A 17363-nucleotide genomic window follows, 5' to 3' on the forward strand; every position below is an offset into this window, starting at 1 on the left:
ATTATGGAGAAAAGTTTTGTTGTCACATCGTGTAATAGTTTCATCTCATCATGGGCTTTCCTTTTATTTATTTTATTATTATTTTTTTTTTTTTTATAGATAATATTTTCAAGTTTTTATTTGGTTTAGAAATAATTGCACCGTTGGTTTCTGGGGTTGACCATAATTATTTTTCACTCCTTGTGGTTCAAAAAGTTCACGGGAGGTCCTCGTGGTAAACAATAATTACGAGTCACTCTCTATACCAATTTTTCATCCATTAGGTTAACAGATTTCGTTAGTCAGCCATGTCACACCCAATAGGAAGCCGACACGTGTCCATTACAATAAAAAAATATAAAAAATATATATATATTTTTAAAAAAAAGCCAGGCCACGCCCAAACGATTTTAGGGGTGGCCTTCCCAACCCCTGAGGGAGGCCCCAACCACCCTGACAGGTGCCCGAGGGTGGCCGCTCGCCACCCCCACAGGTGGCCGAGAAGTAGCCACCCCTTTGTATTTTTTTTTTTTTTTAAAAAAAAAAACCTAATATTTTTATTTTATTTATTTATATTTTTATTAGATTTCATATATATATATATTTTATTGGAATGGACACGTGTCGGTTAACTTTTGGATGGAAAATGTGTTCAGGGACTGATTTGTAATTATTGTTTACCACAAGGACCTCTCATGAACTTTTTGAACCATAGGGAGTGAAAAATAATTATGGTCAACCCTAGGGACCAACGGTACAATTATCCATATGGTTTAGGTTAGGTAGTTATGTATACCCTCGCATTTTACAATGTACTTTTCCCCTTTTGGCAATCCTTTCCCCTTATATTTGAGGTGGATTTGTTTATTTTTAGTATTAGTAAGAAGCGATTGATATAATATAAAGCAAAAAGAATTTCTATGGAAAAGTGAAAAATTTTGCATTGTAATGAATTTTTGCATTTAAATATTAATAAAAAAAATTATTGATGTGACATAAAAAGTGAAAAAAAAAAAAAAAAAAAAAAACGAAAAAAAAAAAAAAAACAAAAATAAAATGTCTTCAAGTTGATGTGTTTTGGAATAAGTGAAAATAAGAGAAGGGCAGAGGAGGGGAGTTGCCAAACGGGGCCTTAACTTTCAAGTTGGAAGTTTCCTTTTCCTAACTTGTTTGTCTTTGCCGACCAAATTGACATTTTTAATATTTAATAAATTTTTTGGTTGTTGGAGGAATGTATTTGCAAATATTGTTGCTTGTTCTCTTCTTCTTTTTTTCTCCTTTCGGATTAAGAGTGGGAGAGACCCCTTTGTAATCCTTAATTGTTTCCTTTTTCCCTTTTTGATTAAAACAAAAAAAAAAAAAAAAAAGTTTTGAGAGAGATTGCAAATTGTCTTGATAGTTTTTTTCTAATTCATAAGAAACATCAAATTAAACTAACCTATTATATGCTTTAAAATCCTTCCAAATCAAGCTTATGCATCTCTTCAGTAACATACAATCCTAAATCATAGTTAATGGCGATCTGATCCTCTTTAACGCCACAACGTTTACAGAGCAACCCCAATTGGCCAAATCAAGAAAATGCATTTTTATTGTTTTTTTTTATTAATAATAACAGAAGTCAAATATTCAGCCATGATTATGCATTTATGTGATAATCACCAAATTTATGGAACAAGGAGGCTGTTTTCTGCATACAATACACTAGAGTTACATCGCCCTATAATCGTGTTCCTGAATCCAGACCTCTATTACGTGCCTAATTTCTTAAACACGTATCAGATAAACTAAGATAGTTCGAGGAACCTTATACCTCCTAAAACAACTACTAGAGTTAATAATTAACTTCTCTTATTACTTTATTAATCAAGCAACATGCTATATATGGCCTTACAATACCAAAGGATAAACATAATTGATGATGACTACAAAAATACCTATAACAAGGGTAAATTGATAACTCTTACTGACTCCTAATAATATACTAACACTTAAGGATACACAATATCCTTTATTCTCTACTAACAAACTCGATCTAATAGATAAACTCTTATAATAACTCCTATCACGGCTACTTGTTAATTGCTGGTGGGACTCTTCTTCTCATCCATCACTCCCATGTTTGGTAAGTAACAACCTCATAGCTGTCTTCTAGTTTCAAGCAATTTTTCACTACTTGACATATTTGGTAAACCAATTTAACGTGTCCAGATGGGCCTCTTCAGCACTCTTCACAGCCGATTCATCCTCAACATTGTACCTCACTGCCCATCCATGAGCCACGCCAGGAAATATTTTCACAAAGCTATCCAACTGAAACATATATATAAATGTCAACAAAATGCAACTCATTTGTTGTTACTTTTGACATGAAAAGCAGAAAATGAAAATCATCTAAGAATTAATCGTTATGAGAGAATCAAAGAATGAACTTTTATGAGGATTTACCTCAGATTTTACAGACAACTTATCTCCAAACTTTTTCAACTGTTCCGGTGGGGAAGCATGGTCAATCTCAGCTCCCAATATAGCAATAGGAACCTTAACATCTGACACAACATGCCATCAGTAACACAACTACTAGAGCTTGAGGAGTACTGGGAGACTTACCATCGATTTCCTCTTCTGTGATCCGACCAGGATGCAACACAACTGCAGCCTGAATCATGTCAGTTGAACTTGCTAATTTCACTACTACCACCCCTGGGACATATGCAGAAAAGCTAGATCTTAGAATCCGAAACACTCTGGGGTCACTATGCAAAAACCAGTCAAAATTGAAAGCAAATCACTTACCTCCCCAGCAAAAACCTGCAGCCCCTATGGCAGAAACACCTTTACTCTTCAGAGCCGCAATCACAAGTTTGGCATCTTCACATCCTTTATCCTAGAAGGAAAGAATATTTGAATTAAGCTCAAAGCAGTCAAGATGGTTTAAGTCGCATCCAACAGATAATGAATCATTCTATTTCAACTTCGGTCACAAACAAAACATGAATGCATGTACAATAGTACATCAATTTGGACACGAAAGGCAAACTGATACGTTCCCTGGCTTTTCTTTTTGGTTCTTGCTCAATTTTTCATGCCACTCCCAAAGATTGCTACTGAGAAGCAAGAAACTAACCGTGTTGTGAGCTTTTTTCCATGAATCTCGATCAAAGTGAGGATCATCTAACTTAATAATGGGGTCGCCAAAGAAAAAATCAGGAACTACCACCAAAAATCCGGCGGCTGCAACTTTGTCCGCAAGTTTCCTTCACAATGAGACAATGCATAATATTAATTTCATAGAATTAGGAATAACATATAATTTAATACATGAATGTCTGGTATTATCTTGAACATGAATTTTGGGCTGGCGAATGAGGAAGTGATTTAGAACACAAATAGCTCTAAGAGTAGCATTATTCATATTTTATCACAAATCTCCAGTCCTTGAAGAACAGTCCAATTTAACTCTACATTTTGAGTGATTCAGCAAGTTACAATACTTCATCTGATGTAAAAAGCAAAGATTATGGTACCTTAAATTCGGTGCTTCATACCCTGCAAAAACAATCATATAAGGAACAAAATATAAGCCTAACCAAAAGAAAGTGTTTGGAATCTATAGATATAAATAAAAGAAGAGAAAGAAGAAAGATGGGTACCAAAAACATCGGAAATAAGAAGGATGGCGAGCTTGGAGTGTGGAGGGCCAGTGACGTAGGTTTGAAGGCCTCCGAGCTCTTGGACGGCCCCTGCGCCGCAGGTTGAGCTGAGGCTCGGTGGGTTTTCAAAGCACTGAGAGCTCGACATCTTAGAAAAGGTGAGTGAATCGGCCGGGTAGAACTTGGGAGGAGACGTGGAGGGAATCAAAAGGTTTTACAGAGAAGATCGAGAGCCAAGAGAGCCAGAGAGACCATATAAAAAGGTTGAATTTAGCGACGTCACCAGTTACGTCACATGGAAACCCTGTTTGAAAAGGAGGTTTGATTCCTACATTTTACCGGTACAACAATCGTACAACAGCCTCTCACATGGGAGTGAGTCCCACACACTGGGCTCCACCCCATGTGAGGGGTTGTTGTGTAATTGTTGTGGTGGTGTTGTAAATCTATCATTTTCCGTTTGAAAAGTGAACCGACGATTGGGGAATGATACATTCACTCATGGTGCACAACTACCATAAGGCACAATAAAATGGGATCCACCCACTCCATTGTACCTTATGATAGTATAATTGTTGTGTACCATGAGACACTGGGCTCCACCCCATGTGAGGAGTTGTTGTGTAATTGTTGTGGTGGTGTTGTAAATCCATCATTTTTCGTTTGAAAAGTGAACCGACAATTGGGGAATGATACATTCACTCATGGTGCACAACTACCATAAGGCACAATAAAATAGGCTCCACCCACTCCATTGTCCCTTATGATAGTATAATTGTTGTGTACCATGAGACACTGGGTTCCACCCCATGTGAGGGGTTGTTGTGTAATTGTTGTGGTGGTGTTGTAAATCCATCATTTTCCGTTTGAAAAGTGAACCGACGATTGAGGAATGATACATTCACTCATGGTGCACAACTACCATAAGGCACAATAAAATGGGCTCCACCCACTCCATTGTACCTTATGATAGTATAATTGTTGTGTACCATGAGACACTGGGCTCCACCCCATGTGAGGGGTTGTGTAATTGTTGTGGTGGTGTTGTAAATCCATCATTTTCCGTTTGAAAAGTGAACCGACGATTGGGGAATGATACATTCACTCATGGTGCACAACTACCATAAGGCACAATAAAATAGGCTCCACCCACTCCATTGTCCCTTATGATAGTATAATTGTTGTGTACCATGAGTATTTTGAACATTTTCCCCCCGAAGATTCCACATCTCATGGAGGTGATCTCTTAAGAATAATCTACGATTCAACGGTGACAAAACCACCACGCCATTTTCAATAAATTTTCCTTTCTTTTTATTTTTAGCGAAAACTATACTTACGCATTAAAATTGCACATAAATTGCAATGTTCTCTTAAACTTTTATAAGTTACAATAAATAATAATTCTAAAAGTTTTTTTTTTTTTTTTTTTTTTTTATCTCTTAAAAAATAATGTGACTTTTAAAATTACAAATTTGATATTTTTAACAATACTTTTCAATAAAACCTCAAATTATTAGTCTCGTCATAAGAGTTTTCTATTAATTTGGACGACAAAACGTACCACATGACCCCTAAATTTTTTTAAGAAATAAAAGTCTTTGGCCGTGTTGTGGATCTCCCCTTCCATGTAGGGGTGAAAATGTGAATGCAGATGCGGTTATGAGCAATATTCTCATCCGCAAAATGTGGTTATTACTTTTAGGCATTTGCATCCATATCTGTATAATGCGATTACTATCGGCATACGAGGTAATGGCCATTTTTGATTATTTTCTAAATCTATATCAATATTAAATAATATGGTTATTACTATATATAAGCTTAAATAAATTGAGATTTAACTTATTACACAATTCATGATTATCAACCATAGAGGGTCATTTTCTTATAAAGAAATCTGGATTTGGATAACCCAAAGAAAAAAAAAAAAAAAGAAAAATAAAATAAATAAATAAATGTAGTGAGGTATGACTTTGAGATAATAGTGAAAAACCTAACATAACCTAAAGATTCTACACTTATCAAATTCAATACGACTTCATTTTAATGAATTTAATTAAATATATATAATATATAAAGAGAATGTAGGTTCTGTTATTAACCATATCTACATATGCGGATAATGGGTTTTAATAACCGCATCAACATCCACATACACGGATAGCGGGTAGGTGTATATAGAAAATTATTCGCCCGCATTTTTAACCTATTTCTATGAATCCGTCGGTCTCCTTCTCATAAAAAACCACGACTTGCTGAGGAAGACATTTGTTGAGGAAAGGGTTGTCACTGCTCATTTGTTCAGGGGCAGTCCTTCATGAGTTAGTGGTGGCTGATCATAGATGCCTGCCACTTCTCTTTTTTTAAAAAATAAAAGAAAAATTATTTTTACATTTTTTATTTAAAGAATATTTATAATTTAAAGTGAGCGCATATAGTTGGTACATGATATATCAAACAAAAATCACGTGGTATTACTTGATTGGTCCATCGTGATATACTGTTAATATTGATTAGATTGTAACTGATACAGTAACCTATTTAAAACCAAAAACCAGAAATAGACTTGAAGGCTTAGTTGTTTGAAACTGAAAATTTAAGAATTAAACTGAAATAGCATGAAAACATTTTTTATTTTTTATTTTTTTTATAAGGTAAAGGGTTTTTAGAGAAGTCTGCTAGCTAGTTTCAGCCCATAAAAATATTACTCAAACCAAACCCTAATTAATGTTCCAGCAAAAAAAACAAAAACCCAAACTCCAATGCCCATTCTGTTGGTAATTTCTTGACCCAAATTTTCCAGCAGAAGAGATTATTGTTTCCCTATTATAAGAGCAGTCGTCCATATATGATTATGTAATAGAAATATGCGGTGATATGGCCGGGGATAACAGCACAAATCCATTGTGGTCATCAGGCAATGCGGCTGGAACAGTTTGATCGACAGTGTCAAGTTTTGTCAGTTAATTTTTATTTTCTTGTAGTTGTAGTAATAATATCAGAAGTCAAATATTCAGCCATTATTATGCATATATATATATATATATATATATATATATATATATATATATATATATATATATATATATGTGATAATCACCAAATTTGTGGAACAAGGAGGCTGTTTTCTGCATACATGCAATTAATACAATAGAGTTACATCGCCTTCCTGACCTCATGAGGAAGAAATTTTTCACTACTTGACATATTTGGTAAACCAATTTAACGTGTCCAGATGGGCCTCTTCAGCACTCTTGACAGCTGATTCATCCTCAACATTGTACCTCACTGTCCATCCATGAGCCACGCCAGGAAATATTTTCACAAAGCTATCCAACTGAAACATATATATAAATGTCAACAAAATGAAACTCATTTGTTGTTACTTTTGACACGAAAAGAAGAAAATGAAAATCATCTAAGAATTAATCGCGACGAGAGAATCAAAGAATGAACTTTTATGAGGATTTACCTCAGATTTTACAGACAACTTCTCTCCATACTTTTTCAACTGTTCCGCTGGGAAAATATGGTCACTTTCAGCTCCCAATATAGCAATAGGAACCTTAACATCTGAAACAATGAACCTTAACATCTGAGACAACATGCCATCAGTAATACATATTGAGCATGAGCTTGAGGAGTGGGAGACTTGCCATCGATTTCATCTTCTGTGATCGGACCAGGATGCAACACAACTGCAGCCTGAATCATGTCAGTTGAACTTGCTAATTTCACTACTACCATCCCTGAGACATATGCAGAAAAGCTGGATCTTAGAATCAGAAACACTCTGGGGTCACTACGCAAAAGCCTTTTTGAAAGAAATCAAGCATTAGTTTTCCTTGTTGAAGTCAAAATTGAAAGCAAATCACTTACCTCCCCAGCAAAAACCTGCAGCCCCTATGGCAGAAACACCTCTACTCTTCAGAGCCGCAATCACAGCTTTGGCATCTTCACGTCCTTTATCCTAGAAGGAAAAAATATTCGAATTAAGCTCAAAGCAATCGGGAAGGTTTAAGTCGTATCCAACAGATAATGAATCATTCTATTTCAACTTCAGTCCCAAACAGAACATGCATACATGTACAATAGTACATCAATTTGGACATGAGAGGCAAACTCAATTTTTCATGCCACTCCCAAAGATTGCTACTGAGAAGAAAGAAACTAACCGTGTTGTGAGCTTTGAACCATGTATCGGTATCAAAGTGAGGGTCATCAAGCTTAATAATGGGGTCGCCAAAGAAAAAATCAGGAACTACAACCAAAAATCCTGCTGCTGCAACTTTGTCCGCAAGTTTCCTTCACAATGAGACAATGCATAATATTAATTGAGTAATGTTATTTAGTAAACTATTATATGACTGTCATACAATGTGATAAAGTGGCAGTAAAAATTAGTCATTATTGGATAAGCACTTGATAAAAAAAATAAAAAAATTAATGGCTAATTTTTACTACCACGTCAGCTAAATAGCATTACTCATATTAATTTCATAGAATTACGAATAACATATAATTGAATGCATGAATGTCTATCTAGCATTATATTGAACATGAATTTTGGGCTGGTGAATGAGGAAGTGATTTAGAACGCAAATAGCTCTAAGAGTAGCATTAAAGCGAGTCATCAACTGGTCAATTACTCCATATTTGCAATTTCACTTTTCTTATTCTTCTTGGAAATCAGAGTCTGAAAGTATATGAGCTCATCATGTATTTGCTTTTCTTGATATCATCATGACTTTCTCGATCAGAAAAACCAAATTGTTGGGTAATGAAATTCATATGAAGTTAATAATCTGTGTACTAGTTATGTGAAAATTAAAACGAAAGGTTTCTCTATTTCCTAATCCTGGAGAAGGCAAGATTAATCTCTAAAACAACACCAAAGAGAACCTACCACCTAAGCTGGCTGGTCCTTTCAAAGTCTATCCTATGTGTCTTAATTTTCCATTGTCACAAATCTCCAGTCCTTGAAGAACAGTCCAATTTAACTCTACATTTTGAGTGATTCAGCAAGTACAATACTTGATCTAATGTAAAAAGCAAAGATTATGGTACCTTAAATTCGGTGCTTCATACCCTGAAAAACATCATATAAGGAACAAAATATAAGACTAGCCAAAAACAAGTGTTTGGAATCTATAGATATAAATAAAAGAAGAGAGAGAAGAAAGACGGGTACCAAAAACATCGGAGATAAGAAGGATGGCGAGCTTGGAGTGTGGAGGGCCAGTGACGTAGGTTTGAAGGCCTCCAAGCTCTTGGACGGTCCCTGCGCCGCAGGTTGAGCTCAGGCTCGGCGGGTTGTCAAAGCACTGAGAGCTCGACATCTTACAAAGTCTGAGTCAGAGTGAATCCGGTGGAACTTGGAAGAAGTGGAGGGAATCAAAAGGTTTTATAGAAGGAAGAGAGACGTCGACCAAATGAATTCAGCGACGTCATCAGTTACGTCACGTGGAAAGCCCCCTCTTTTAACTTTTTCCTCTTTTCTTCTTTTGTTTTTTTTTTTTTTTTTAAGTGAAGTGGCTACATCTCGCGGAGGTGATTTCTTAGGGAGAAAGAGAAATGATGTTTATACTCATTTCTCACAACAGTTTCACAACAAATTGACGTGGCTGGTAATATTTTATTATTTTTTTGTTTTTTTTTCTTTTCTTTTTGTAAAAAAATAATAAAATATTACAAGCCACGTCAGCTTGTTGTTGGGTTGTTGTGAGAAATGAGTGTAGGGATTATTTCTCTTTCTCTTCTTAAGAAGGATCTACAGTGACAAGACCGCCACATCATTTTGAGAATATATATAAATATATATTTGTTTTATTATCCTCTCCCCTAAGTAATTCTATATGTATATTTAGTGTTCATAAAAAATTTGAGGTGGGTTTTAAAATAACCATTTGATCAATTACACGGCTAATAAAAATTTTAAAAGTCACTTCATTTTTTTATGGACACTTAATGCACGTGTATAATTACTCATCTCCACTTACATTTAAATTGTAATGGAGTAATTCTACATGTACATTAAGTATCCATAAAAAAATCAGTTGACTTTTCAAATCACTATTGGCATGTGATTGATCAAATGATGATTTTGATCAACTGGTAATTCTAAAAGCCACCTTTTTTTTTATGGACACTTGATAGACACTTAATGTATATGCAGAATTACTCACTATAATATCCTCCAAATTTTTTAAAATTACAATTAATTCTCAAATTAAAAAAAAAACCTAATATTATTATTAGAAAAATCAATACATTTTTTTTCTTTGATCGCAAAGCAATAATAAAATAAAATGATTTTAACTGAACTAAAGAGGAGGATACATCCCATGGAGGGGATTTCTTAAGAAGGATCTACGTGGACAAAACCGCCACATCATTTTGATTTTTTCATTTTTATTGTTTTAGAGGATACTATACTTACCTTTAAACTTACACAATGTCACTTCAAATTTTTAAGAAAAATGCTTGGTTACATTCTCTTGTATATTTTTTTTTTTATATATATTTTTATACAAGATATTCACAAATTTATTATTGATTTACAAATTCAATTGTAAATTTACAAAATAAATGTACAAAAAGAATGATCGTAACATATCTCAATTTTTGAAATTTACAATTGACCCCAAAAGTAATAGTCCTACCATTAAGATTTTCCATTAATTTAAATGACAAACATACCATATGACTTGCATATAATGTAAAATGTCCATTATGTCCCAATAATATGTATGCAAATACTAATATGTCTTTAGACTAAAAAAAAAAAATCTAATGTATGCGATATTATTGTCATTTTGGGTCTCGTGTATTACGCACAACCCGTGTTTTGCTTGATTTAACAAAAAACTTAATGAAGGGGGTTAGGTGAAATTGGTCAATAATTTGAGGGTCAATTGCAACTTTTTAAATTTTGTATGACATTATAATTTAAGTAAAAAGTTGAGGAGATAAGTGCATCTCCTTGATTTTTTCAATACTAATGACACAACCAAGGCTTCGTTAAACAAGAATACGAGATGCTTAAATCAAATCACATGAAAAAATTTGAAGATGTTGCCCCGTATTGGAGAGGGACATCACGATTGACGTATGGTGTGTCAAATAAGAATCATGTGGTATTAATTGGTTGATTTAACTTGACATATTGTTAATTATTTGGATCCTCAATTGATATACTGCCTATTTGAAAAAAAAAACAGACTTAAAAGACTCAATTATTGAAACTGAAAATCTAAGGATTAAATTGAAATGGCATGATCTTGACTTAAAAAAAGAAAAAAGAAAAAAGGGTTTTAGAGAAGCCCATATAAATATTACACAAACCAAACTCCAAAGCCCATAAAGTAGTCCAAAACCAACCTGATTGAGTGATTGGCATTGAAATCCAACACGTCGTCGTACGATGGAATCCCGGCATTTCCATTTTCCAACGCCAACGTGCACGAAAGAGAACAAAGAAAAAAAAAAGAAAAAAATATCCAATAATTCACGGTGCTGTACGTGTAGAGTTCGCTATCACCATTTCATCTTTCAACCCCCTCTGTCGCTTTCTCTTGTCGCTCTCTGGGTTTTTGTAGGGTTTATATAACCCCAGCACCAGCATTAGCTTCACGCACACACGCGCACAATCAGAAATGGGGTCCTTGGAAAATGGGGTAGAGAGACTAATACTCAATGGCAGAGAAGATAGGAAGGAAACAGAGGAAGAAGAAGAAGAAGAAGAGCCAATATTAAAGGAGCAAAACCAGAGGTTTTGTATGTTCCCCATAAGGTACAAGCAGCTTTGGGAGATGTACAAGAAGGCCGAAGCCAGTTTTTGGACCGGTACTTTCTCTTTCTTTCTTTCTTAACCCTCTCTTCTTGTTTTCTTTTACATATACTCTGTTTTTTTGTTTTTTTTTTCGTCTTTTTTTTCATTTCTATCTCTGTGTGTTTGGAATTGCGTACGTGTGTTTTACTTTGTTTTCTGAATTTCTCTTTGCAATTCATGGCCACGGGTACCTATAGTTTGAAGTCGATTAATGGGCTGCGCGTGATATGAATGCATTTTGGATTGGCCTTATAATTCATGGAAGTATGTGTAGCTTTCAGAAGGCTTATATTTTTATTTTTTTTGGTTATGTTTGAATTTGAATACAATAAAGTTGGAATTCGGATTTCAGGATATGCTTTATGGTTTTAATTTACACTTTGTTTGGATTTTGCTTCATTTGTTTCTGTTTTATGTTTGTCTTTTGTATATATATATATATAAGAAGTTTGGAATTGTTTGTTTAAATTTACTATATCGAATTTGGTTGGTCCAGAACATTGCTTTAGATGAATTTTGAAATCTCAATTGATACCCATATGACAATTTTGTCTGTTGATAAATGACCAACTGGGAATATGCAGTGCTACAAATACAAGCAATTTACTGTGTTTTCGAGGTAGATGTTGGGTTTTGCATGAGTTTTGTGAATTTGTTGGTTCTTTGATAGAATAACTTCTTTCTCCTTTTTTTATTTTTATTTTCTTGTAAGTAATCGAGATATCATTAAAATCGTAAGGCGCTTCCGGGCCAAATAGGATATAGTAAATTAAAATTAATATTTGATAGAATAACGGTAATTGAAATTAATATTTGGGTGATTGCATATAAAGGTTCATGCATTAGTTTGGGAACCTTCAGTTACCACCGCTGTTCAATATACTGATGCAAGTCATTGTATGAAGACATTGTTGATATGGAGATGTCACGTCCTAATAAGCACACTCCTTATTAAGTTGAGTGAATTCGTATTGCATGAATTACATCAGGAATCTAAATTGTTTATAATGATGCCGTGCAAGCATTATTAAACAATTTGGCTTGTGAGAAACCTTGCAGAAATACCAAAGTACGTACGTTTGTGTTCAGACTGAGGACTCCTCAATGTCTCAGGCAGGGAATTGTTACATCATTGGATTTGATTTTAAAAGCTTTGAACAATCTTCAAGCCACTTTGACTATGCTTGAATTAAGTACCAAGCATAGTACTAGAATGTATCATCTGTGTTCAAAGCACATGGGGATTTAAACTGATGGTCTTCTGTCCAAGGTTAGGATTTAAGCTGTCCATGTAAGGCCATGAGTTAAGCCATTGTGATTCATTTTTATTTACTGGGAGAGGCTATGCACACTGTTTAGCTCTTTTCCTCAGCATGTCTAATATCTTTTCTCTGGGCTTACAGCTGAAGAGGTTGATCTATCCCAGGATGTCAAGCAGTGGGAAGCTCTGTCCGACTCTGAGAAATTTTTCATTGGCCATGTACTGGCATTTTTTGCAGCATCTGATGGGATTGTATTGGAGAATTTGGCTGCAAGATTTCTAAATGATGTTCAAGTACCAGAGGTGAATTTCTTGATTATGCTGGTTTAGTGGTTTTCAAATCTTTTAGAAAAGTGAAGTATAGGTGCTTAGGTATTAATATTTTATAATTTTATATTACTTTAGTATTCATTTTTTGTATGCTTCATCCCGTTCATTAATTATTGGAACATATAGCATCCAATGCTGCTTCCATATTTGCATTAAAAAAAAAAAAAAAAACCCTATTAGAAGAGTTTGAATAGTTGCTTGTTAAATTGGACAAATAGGATTGGTGATTTGCTATGTAAATTGAGGAATAACTTTTGGGGTTAATTGTCATAGGTTTCTTCAAGAAAGTGAAAGGGCAGAGTACTCTTTGTACTTATTTTTCTTTTCTTTTTCTGCACAATATTGGAAACTTACGGAAAAACTCTGCCTTTTAAATGCTTGATTCTGTGATGGTCCTTTGGTATTTTAGACATAAATAATGTTTAGTAAAACCTGTCTTCTAGTACCCCCCCGGTCCCTTTCCCTTTTCTCTTTCCATTTTTCTAGTGGTTGAGGGTGCGGCATTTCATTACACTATCCTTATATCTTCCAGATTTGAATTGAAGACCTACCTCAATCACACCCTTCCCTTTATTGCCTAAGCCAAGTCATAGGGGTGCATCAGCATCAACTTTTACTTCCTCATTGTCAACATCTAAAATTAAGGGTTTTTTTATCGTTCTTAGGCTCGGGCGTTCTATGGATTCCAAGTTGCGATGGAGAATATTCATTCTGGTAGTGCTTTGTAAGTGATGTCTGTGGTTTTCTTTCTAAAACCTAGTATATGCTACCTGATTAAATGTGTTCTGCTGCCTATTGTCAGAAATGTACAGCTTGCTTCTGGAGACATATATCAAGGATCCGAAAGAGAAGCATAGATTGTTCAATGCGATTGAAAACATTCCTTGTGTGGCTAGGAAGGCTAAGTGGGCTTTAAATTGGATCCGTAGGTACATACATTCTCGATATTTTCTTTTGATATCATTTACATCTAGAGATTGTATTAAAGGAAGTCCTACATTCATTAAGTTCCATCAATTGACGTAAATAGGGCGTCAAACCATCAATGACCACTGCCAAATGAAATCTAGACAGAGTGAGTGGTATGTGTAAAGTTTTTGTCTGTTTTTTCTCTTCCATCTCAAAGAAAGGGGGGGGGGGGGGGGGGGGGGGGGGGGGTCAGTTTTGCGCAATGCAGTATTTTCTTTTAACCATGTAAACATGCCTGCTATAATGGAATCATCAACCTTTTGAGGGCTTTGCTGCATACAATTCTCAAATAGTGAAGTATTGATTGTATAGTTGGGGTAATAATGTGATATATATATTGGCATAAAGGGAAATGTAACGAGCACCAATATAATAGGTTATGTATTTGATGCGTTTTATTCTACAAGTTCTTTAGTTTTTGGAATCATTCTCAATGTGCATCATGTGCAGGGTAGCTTTTGCTTTTAACAATTTCTCATTGTGCATCCTGTGCAGTTCCACCTCGTTTGCGGAGAGACTTGTTGCTTTTGCATGTGTTGAAGGAATCTTTTTCTCAGGAAGGTTGTCTTCCTAAGAGGTTATCGATCTTAGGATCGATTGTCTTTCTGTGTTAATCTTTATTCATTCCAAGACTTATATTTGTGTATTTTTCTATTTTGTGGTTCTCAGCTTCTGTGCCATATTCTGGCTTAAAAAGAGGGGAATGATGCCAGGTTTGACATTTTCAAACGAGCTTATTTCTAGAGATGAGGGCCTCCATTGTGACTTCGCTTGCCTTCTTTACAGGTTTGATTTCTCTCATGATATGCAAAATAAGTACTATGGGAAAAGACAGAAAAAATTCATTTATTTTTATTGCTTACAGTTTGTTAAGGAAGCAATTAAACTGGGAAAAAGTTCATAACCTTTTACATGAAGCTGTTGAAATTGAGACGCAGTTTGTGTGCGAGGCCCTCCCATGTGCGTTGATTGGCATGAATTCAACACTCATGAGCCAGTACATAAAGTTTGTTGCTGACCGGCTTTTGGTACATTTCCTCTAATTTGTTTGTTTCTCTCCCATTCTTCCGCAGGGCATGGGGTTTGGCATTTTTTGTCAAATAATCTTATATTGATTTTTTTTTGTCACCAGGTTGCATTAGGGTACCAGAGGAAGTATAATGTGGAAAATCCTTTTGATTGGATGGAGTTTATTTCTTTGCAGTGAGTATTGATGAACATGGGTTAGGTTGTTCTGATTTTATTCTCTGAACTCAAGCAAAGGTTAAAAGTTCTGCTGATTGACTGAGATCTGCAGGAGATTATCTTGCATTGAGTCTTTGACCCAAATTATGGCCAAAAGGTTTTTTAGCATCTCGGAAGGATGTGTTTTTCATTTACAAGTTTCCAATAACCCTGGAGGGTGCCTCTTAGAAGGCTTTTATTGCCCGATACTTGAAAGCCATTTGATTTATGGGTTTCCACCAAACCATGCATTGTAACAAAATATAAGAAGCTCCATCATATTATCCTAAGTTTAAATCTTATAAGCACCTCTGGGGATTTGATCAAATATTGGTCCTTGAATTATATTAGCAAACCATGTTACAAAAAACGTGGTTTTAAAGAATAATGTTGGGAAAAATGAGCGGTCAGAATTGAGGGAAGTATGGGACATGAGTCACTCAGATAGGGCTGGGTACTGAACCTCTTGGCTTTGTTTCCAGCCATTTCTGACAGGCAGATTGACTGGTATCAGCCTTCAGAAATCATCCCTCAAACCGACCAGTTGGTGTACGGTTGCTGAACCGCTCGACACCGACAGTTGTCAGTTGGCTGGTTGGTGTATGGTTGGCTAGTTGGGTGTAAAGTATAATCATACTGATTATGATGGCCTGTACTTAGGTTCCAGTTTGGTTTTCTTTATTTTTTTTTAAGATATTTTTTGTTTGATTGGACAGAGGAAAGACAAACTTCTTCGAGAGAAGGGTGGGTGAATATCAGAAGGCATCTGTGATGTCGAGCCTTCAAGATGATGGAAAAAACTATGTCTTTAAGCTGGATGAGGACTTCTAGTAATAAATCATTGCGACTCCCTGAAGAATCATTGAGATGCCAGAAGAAGGCATCAAAATTTTGTCACTATTCATGGTAACATTTTCTCTGTAATCTATCCCTTTTATAAGTAATTCAAAGGCATCAATTCATAGTTTGAAATGGTAATTTTTTTTTATTATAAAGTCTTTTAAGTTTGTCATATGTGGCAATATACCAGGGTGTCTTTTTCTTTTCTGTGATCTTTAGTGGTTGTCATAATCAAAAAGTTGTTTCAATTTTATAATTGTTTAGAGTTGGAATATTTGTATCCACATTTTGTTGTACTTGCTTCTTTTGCCTTTGTCAATTCCCCAATGATATTAAAAAAGAAAATGATAGGGATAGGGATATAGAGGTTATTTATGTGTGTGGTCATTTTCAGAGGTCTGTTATAGGTGTGACAAATCCAACTCTTGTTGTTTAACGTACCAACTCTTCTGATTAACTGTGAATTCTAGCTTTATGTTCTAGGAACAGGGCCTTTCTTTCCTGAATCAATTATTTTATGCTCTGTTTTCATTGCTGAGGGAAGTGAGGGCTCTGTTTTCTGCTTTCTAGATGCAAACTCTTTATGTCCGAGATGTTGCAGTGGCTTGTTTTTTACTTGTGAATTCATACGATGGTTAGGATTTGTGGTTTCCTTCGTTTTCTGCATTATTGGCTTCCATATGAGATAGTTAATCAACAAACCACCTAAAAAAAAAAAAAAACAAACGAAAAGTACGCATCCATATGATAGGTTCCAAAAAGTCTTCTGTTTCTCTATTCAGTACCTGCTATTGCCATTGGGGGAAATGGGGTTGGTTTTCAAAGTAAAGGGGGTGGGTAAAACCTACCACGTGGACAAGGATTCACACCCTTTCAAACTATTTTATGGTCAAGAGTGACAATATATTTACTATATGCTATCATGTATATAGTTAGATAAGTGAAAAGAAATTACAAATTAAAGGAAATTACAATAAATTAGGGCTAGGCAATCCAACAATAAACTCATAAGAAAACAAGTACGTGGTGTCAATGCATCAAATAAATGACACGGGCTAATTGGTTTTTGACACGGATTTAAAGAACCCAAGCAACTAGTAAAGGTAGCTAAAAGTGTGTAAAAAATTCAAAGGACCCAAACACATGTTTGGTAACGGTTATAGAAGAAATAGAGAAGAACACTGGGAGGATAGACAAAGCAAAAAGCTTAGAAAAAACACAAGCAAAATAAATAAGAGGAACAACCATATGAAAGCTGGCATACCGGCGGCCG

The 17363-nt window shown here is 35.1% G+C and overlaps 3 protein-coding genes across 3 annotated transcripts; 1 reads left to right on the forward strand and 2 right to left on the reverse strand.

Annotated features, from left to right (window-relative positions):
- Nucleotides 1-1607: 1607 nt before the first annotated feature.
- On the reverse strand, nucleotides 1608-3870 carry LOC133858931 (endo-1,3;1,4-beta-D-glucanase-like). The gene is made up of 7 exons (XM_062294379.1): nucleotides 3633-3870; nucleotides 3507-3528; nucleotides 3107-3236; nucleotides 2776-2866; nucleotides 2590-2682; nucleotides 2428-2528; nucleotides 1608-2292 (listed from the first exon to the last, which is right to left on the reverse strand). The coding sequence occupies exons 1-7, from the start codon at nucleotides 3778-3780 to the stop codon at nucleotides 2152-2154; spliced, it is 726 nt and encodes a 241-aa protein (XP_062150363.1). The 5' UTR covers nucleotides 3781-3870; the 3' UTR covers nucleotides 1608-2151.
- A 2869-nt stretch (nucleotides 3871-6739) lies between these two features.
- Nucleotides 6740-9027, reverse strand: LOC133858933 (endo-1,3;1,4-beta-D-glucanase-like). Its single transcript, XM_062294380.1, has 7 exons — nucleotides 8827-9027; nucleotides 8703-8724; nucleotides 7811-7940; nucleotides 7515-7605; nucleotides 7292-7384; nucleotides 7108-7208; nucleotides 6740-6972 (listed from the first exon to the last, which is right to left on the reverse strand). Exons 1-7 carry the CDS (start codon nucleotides 8972-8974, stop codon nucleotides 6832-6834), a joined length of 726 nt encoding a protein of 241 aa, XP_062150364.1. The 5' UTR covers nucleotides 8975-9027; the 3' UTR covers nucleotides 6740-6831.
- A 2156-nt stretch (nucleotides 9028-11183) lies between these two features.
- On the forward strand, nucleotides 11184-16346 carry LOC133881941 (ribonucleoside-diphosphate reductase small chain A). The gene is made up of 9 exons (XM_062321023.1): nucleotides 11184-11480; nucleotides 12870-13030; nucleotides 13723-13771; nucleotides 13860-13986; nucleotides 14522-14587; nucleotides 14696-14812; nucleotides 14892-15054; nucleotides 15159-15229; nucleotides 15967-16346. The coding sequence occupies exons 1-9, from the start codon at nucleotides 11291-11293 to the stop codon at nucleotides 16079-16081; spliced, it is 1059 nt and encodes a 352-aa protein (XP_062177007.1). The 5' UTR covers nucleotides 11184-11290; the 3' UTR covers nucleotides 16082-16346.
- The last annotated feature ends 1017 nt before the right edge of the window (nucleotides 16347-17363 follow it).

The sequence above is a fragment of the Alnus glutinosa genome, chromosome 1 (assembly GCF_958979055.1).
Source record: "Alnus glutinosa chromosome 1, dhAlnGlut1.1, whole genome shotgun sequence".
NCBI classification, from domain to species: domain Eukaryota; kingdom Viridiplantae; phylum Streptophyta; class Magnoliopsida; order Fagales; family Betulaceae; genus Alnus; species Alnus glutinosa.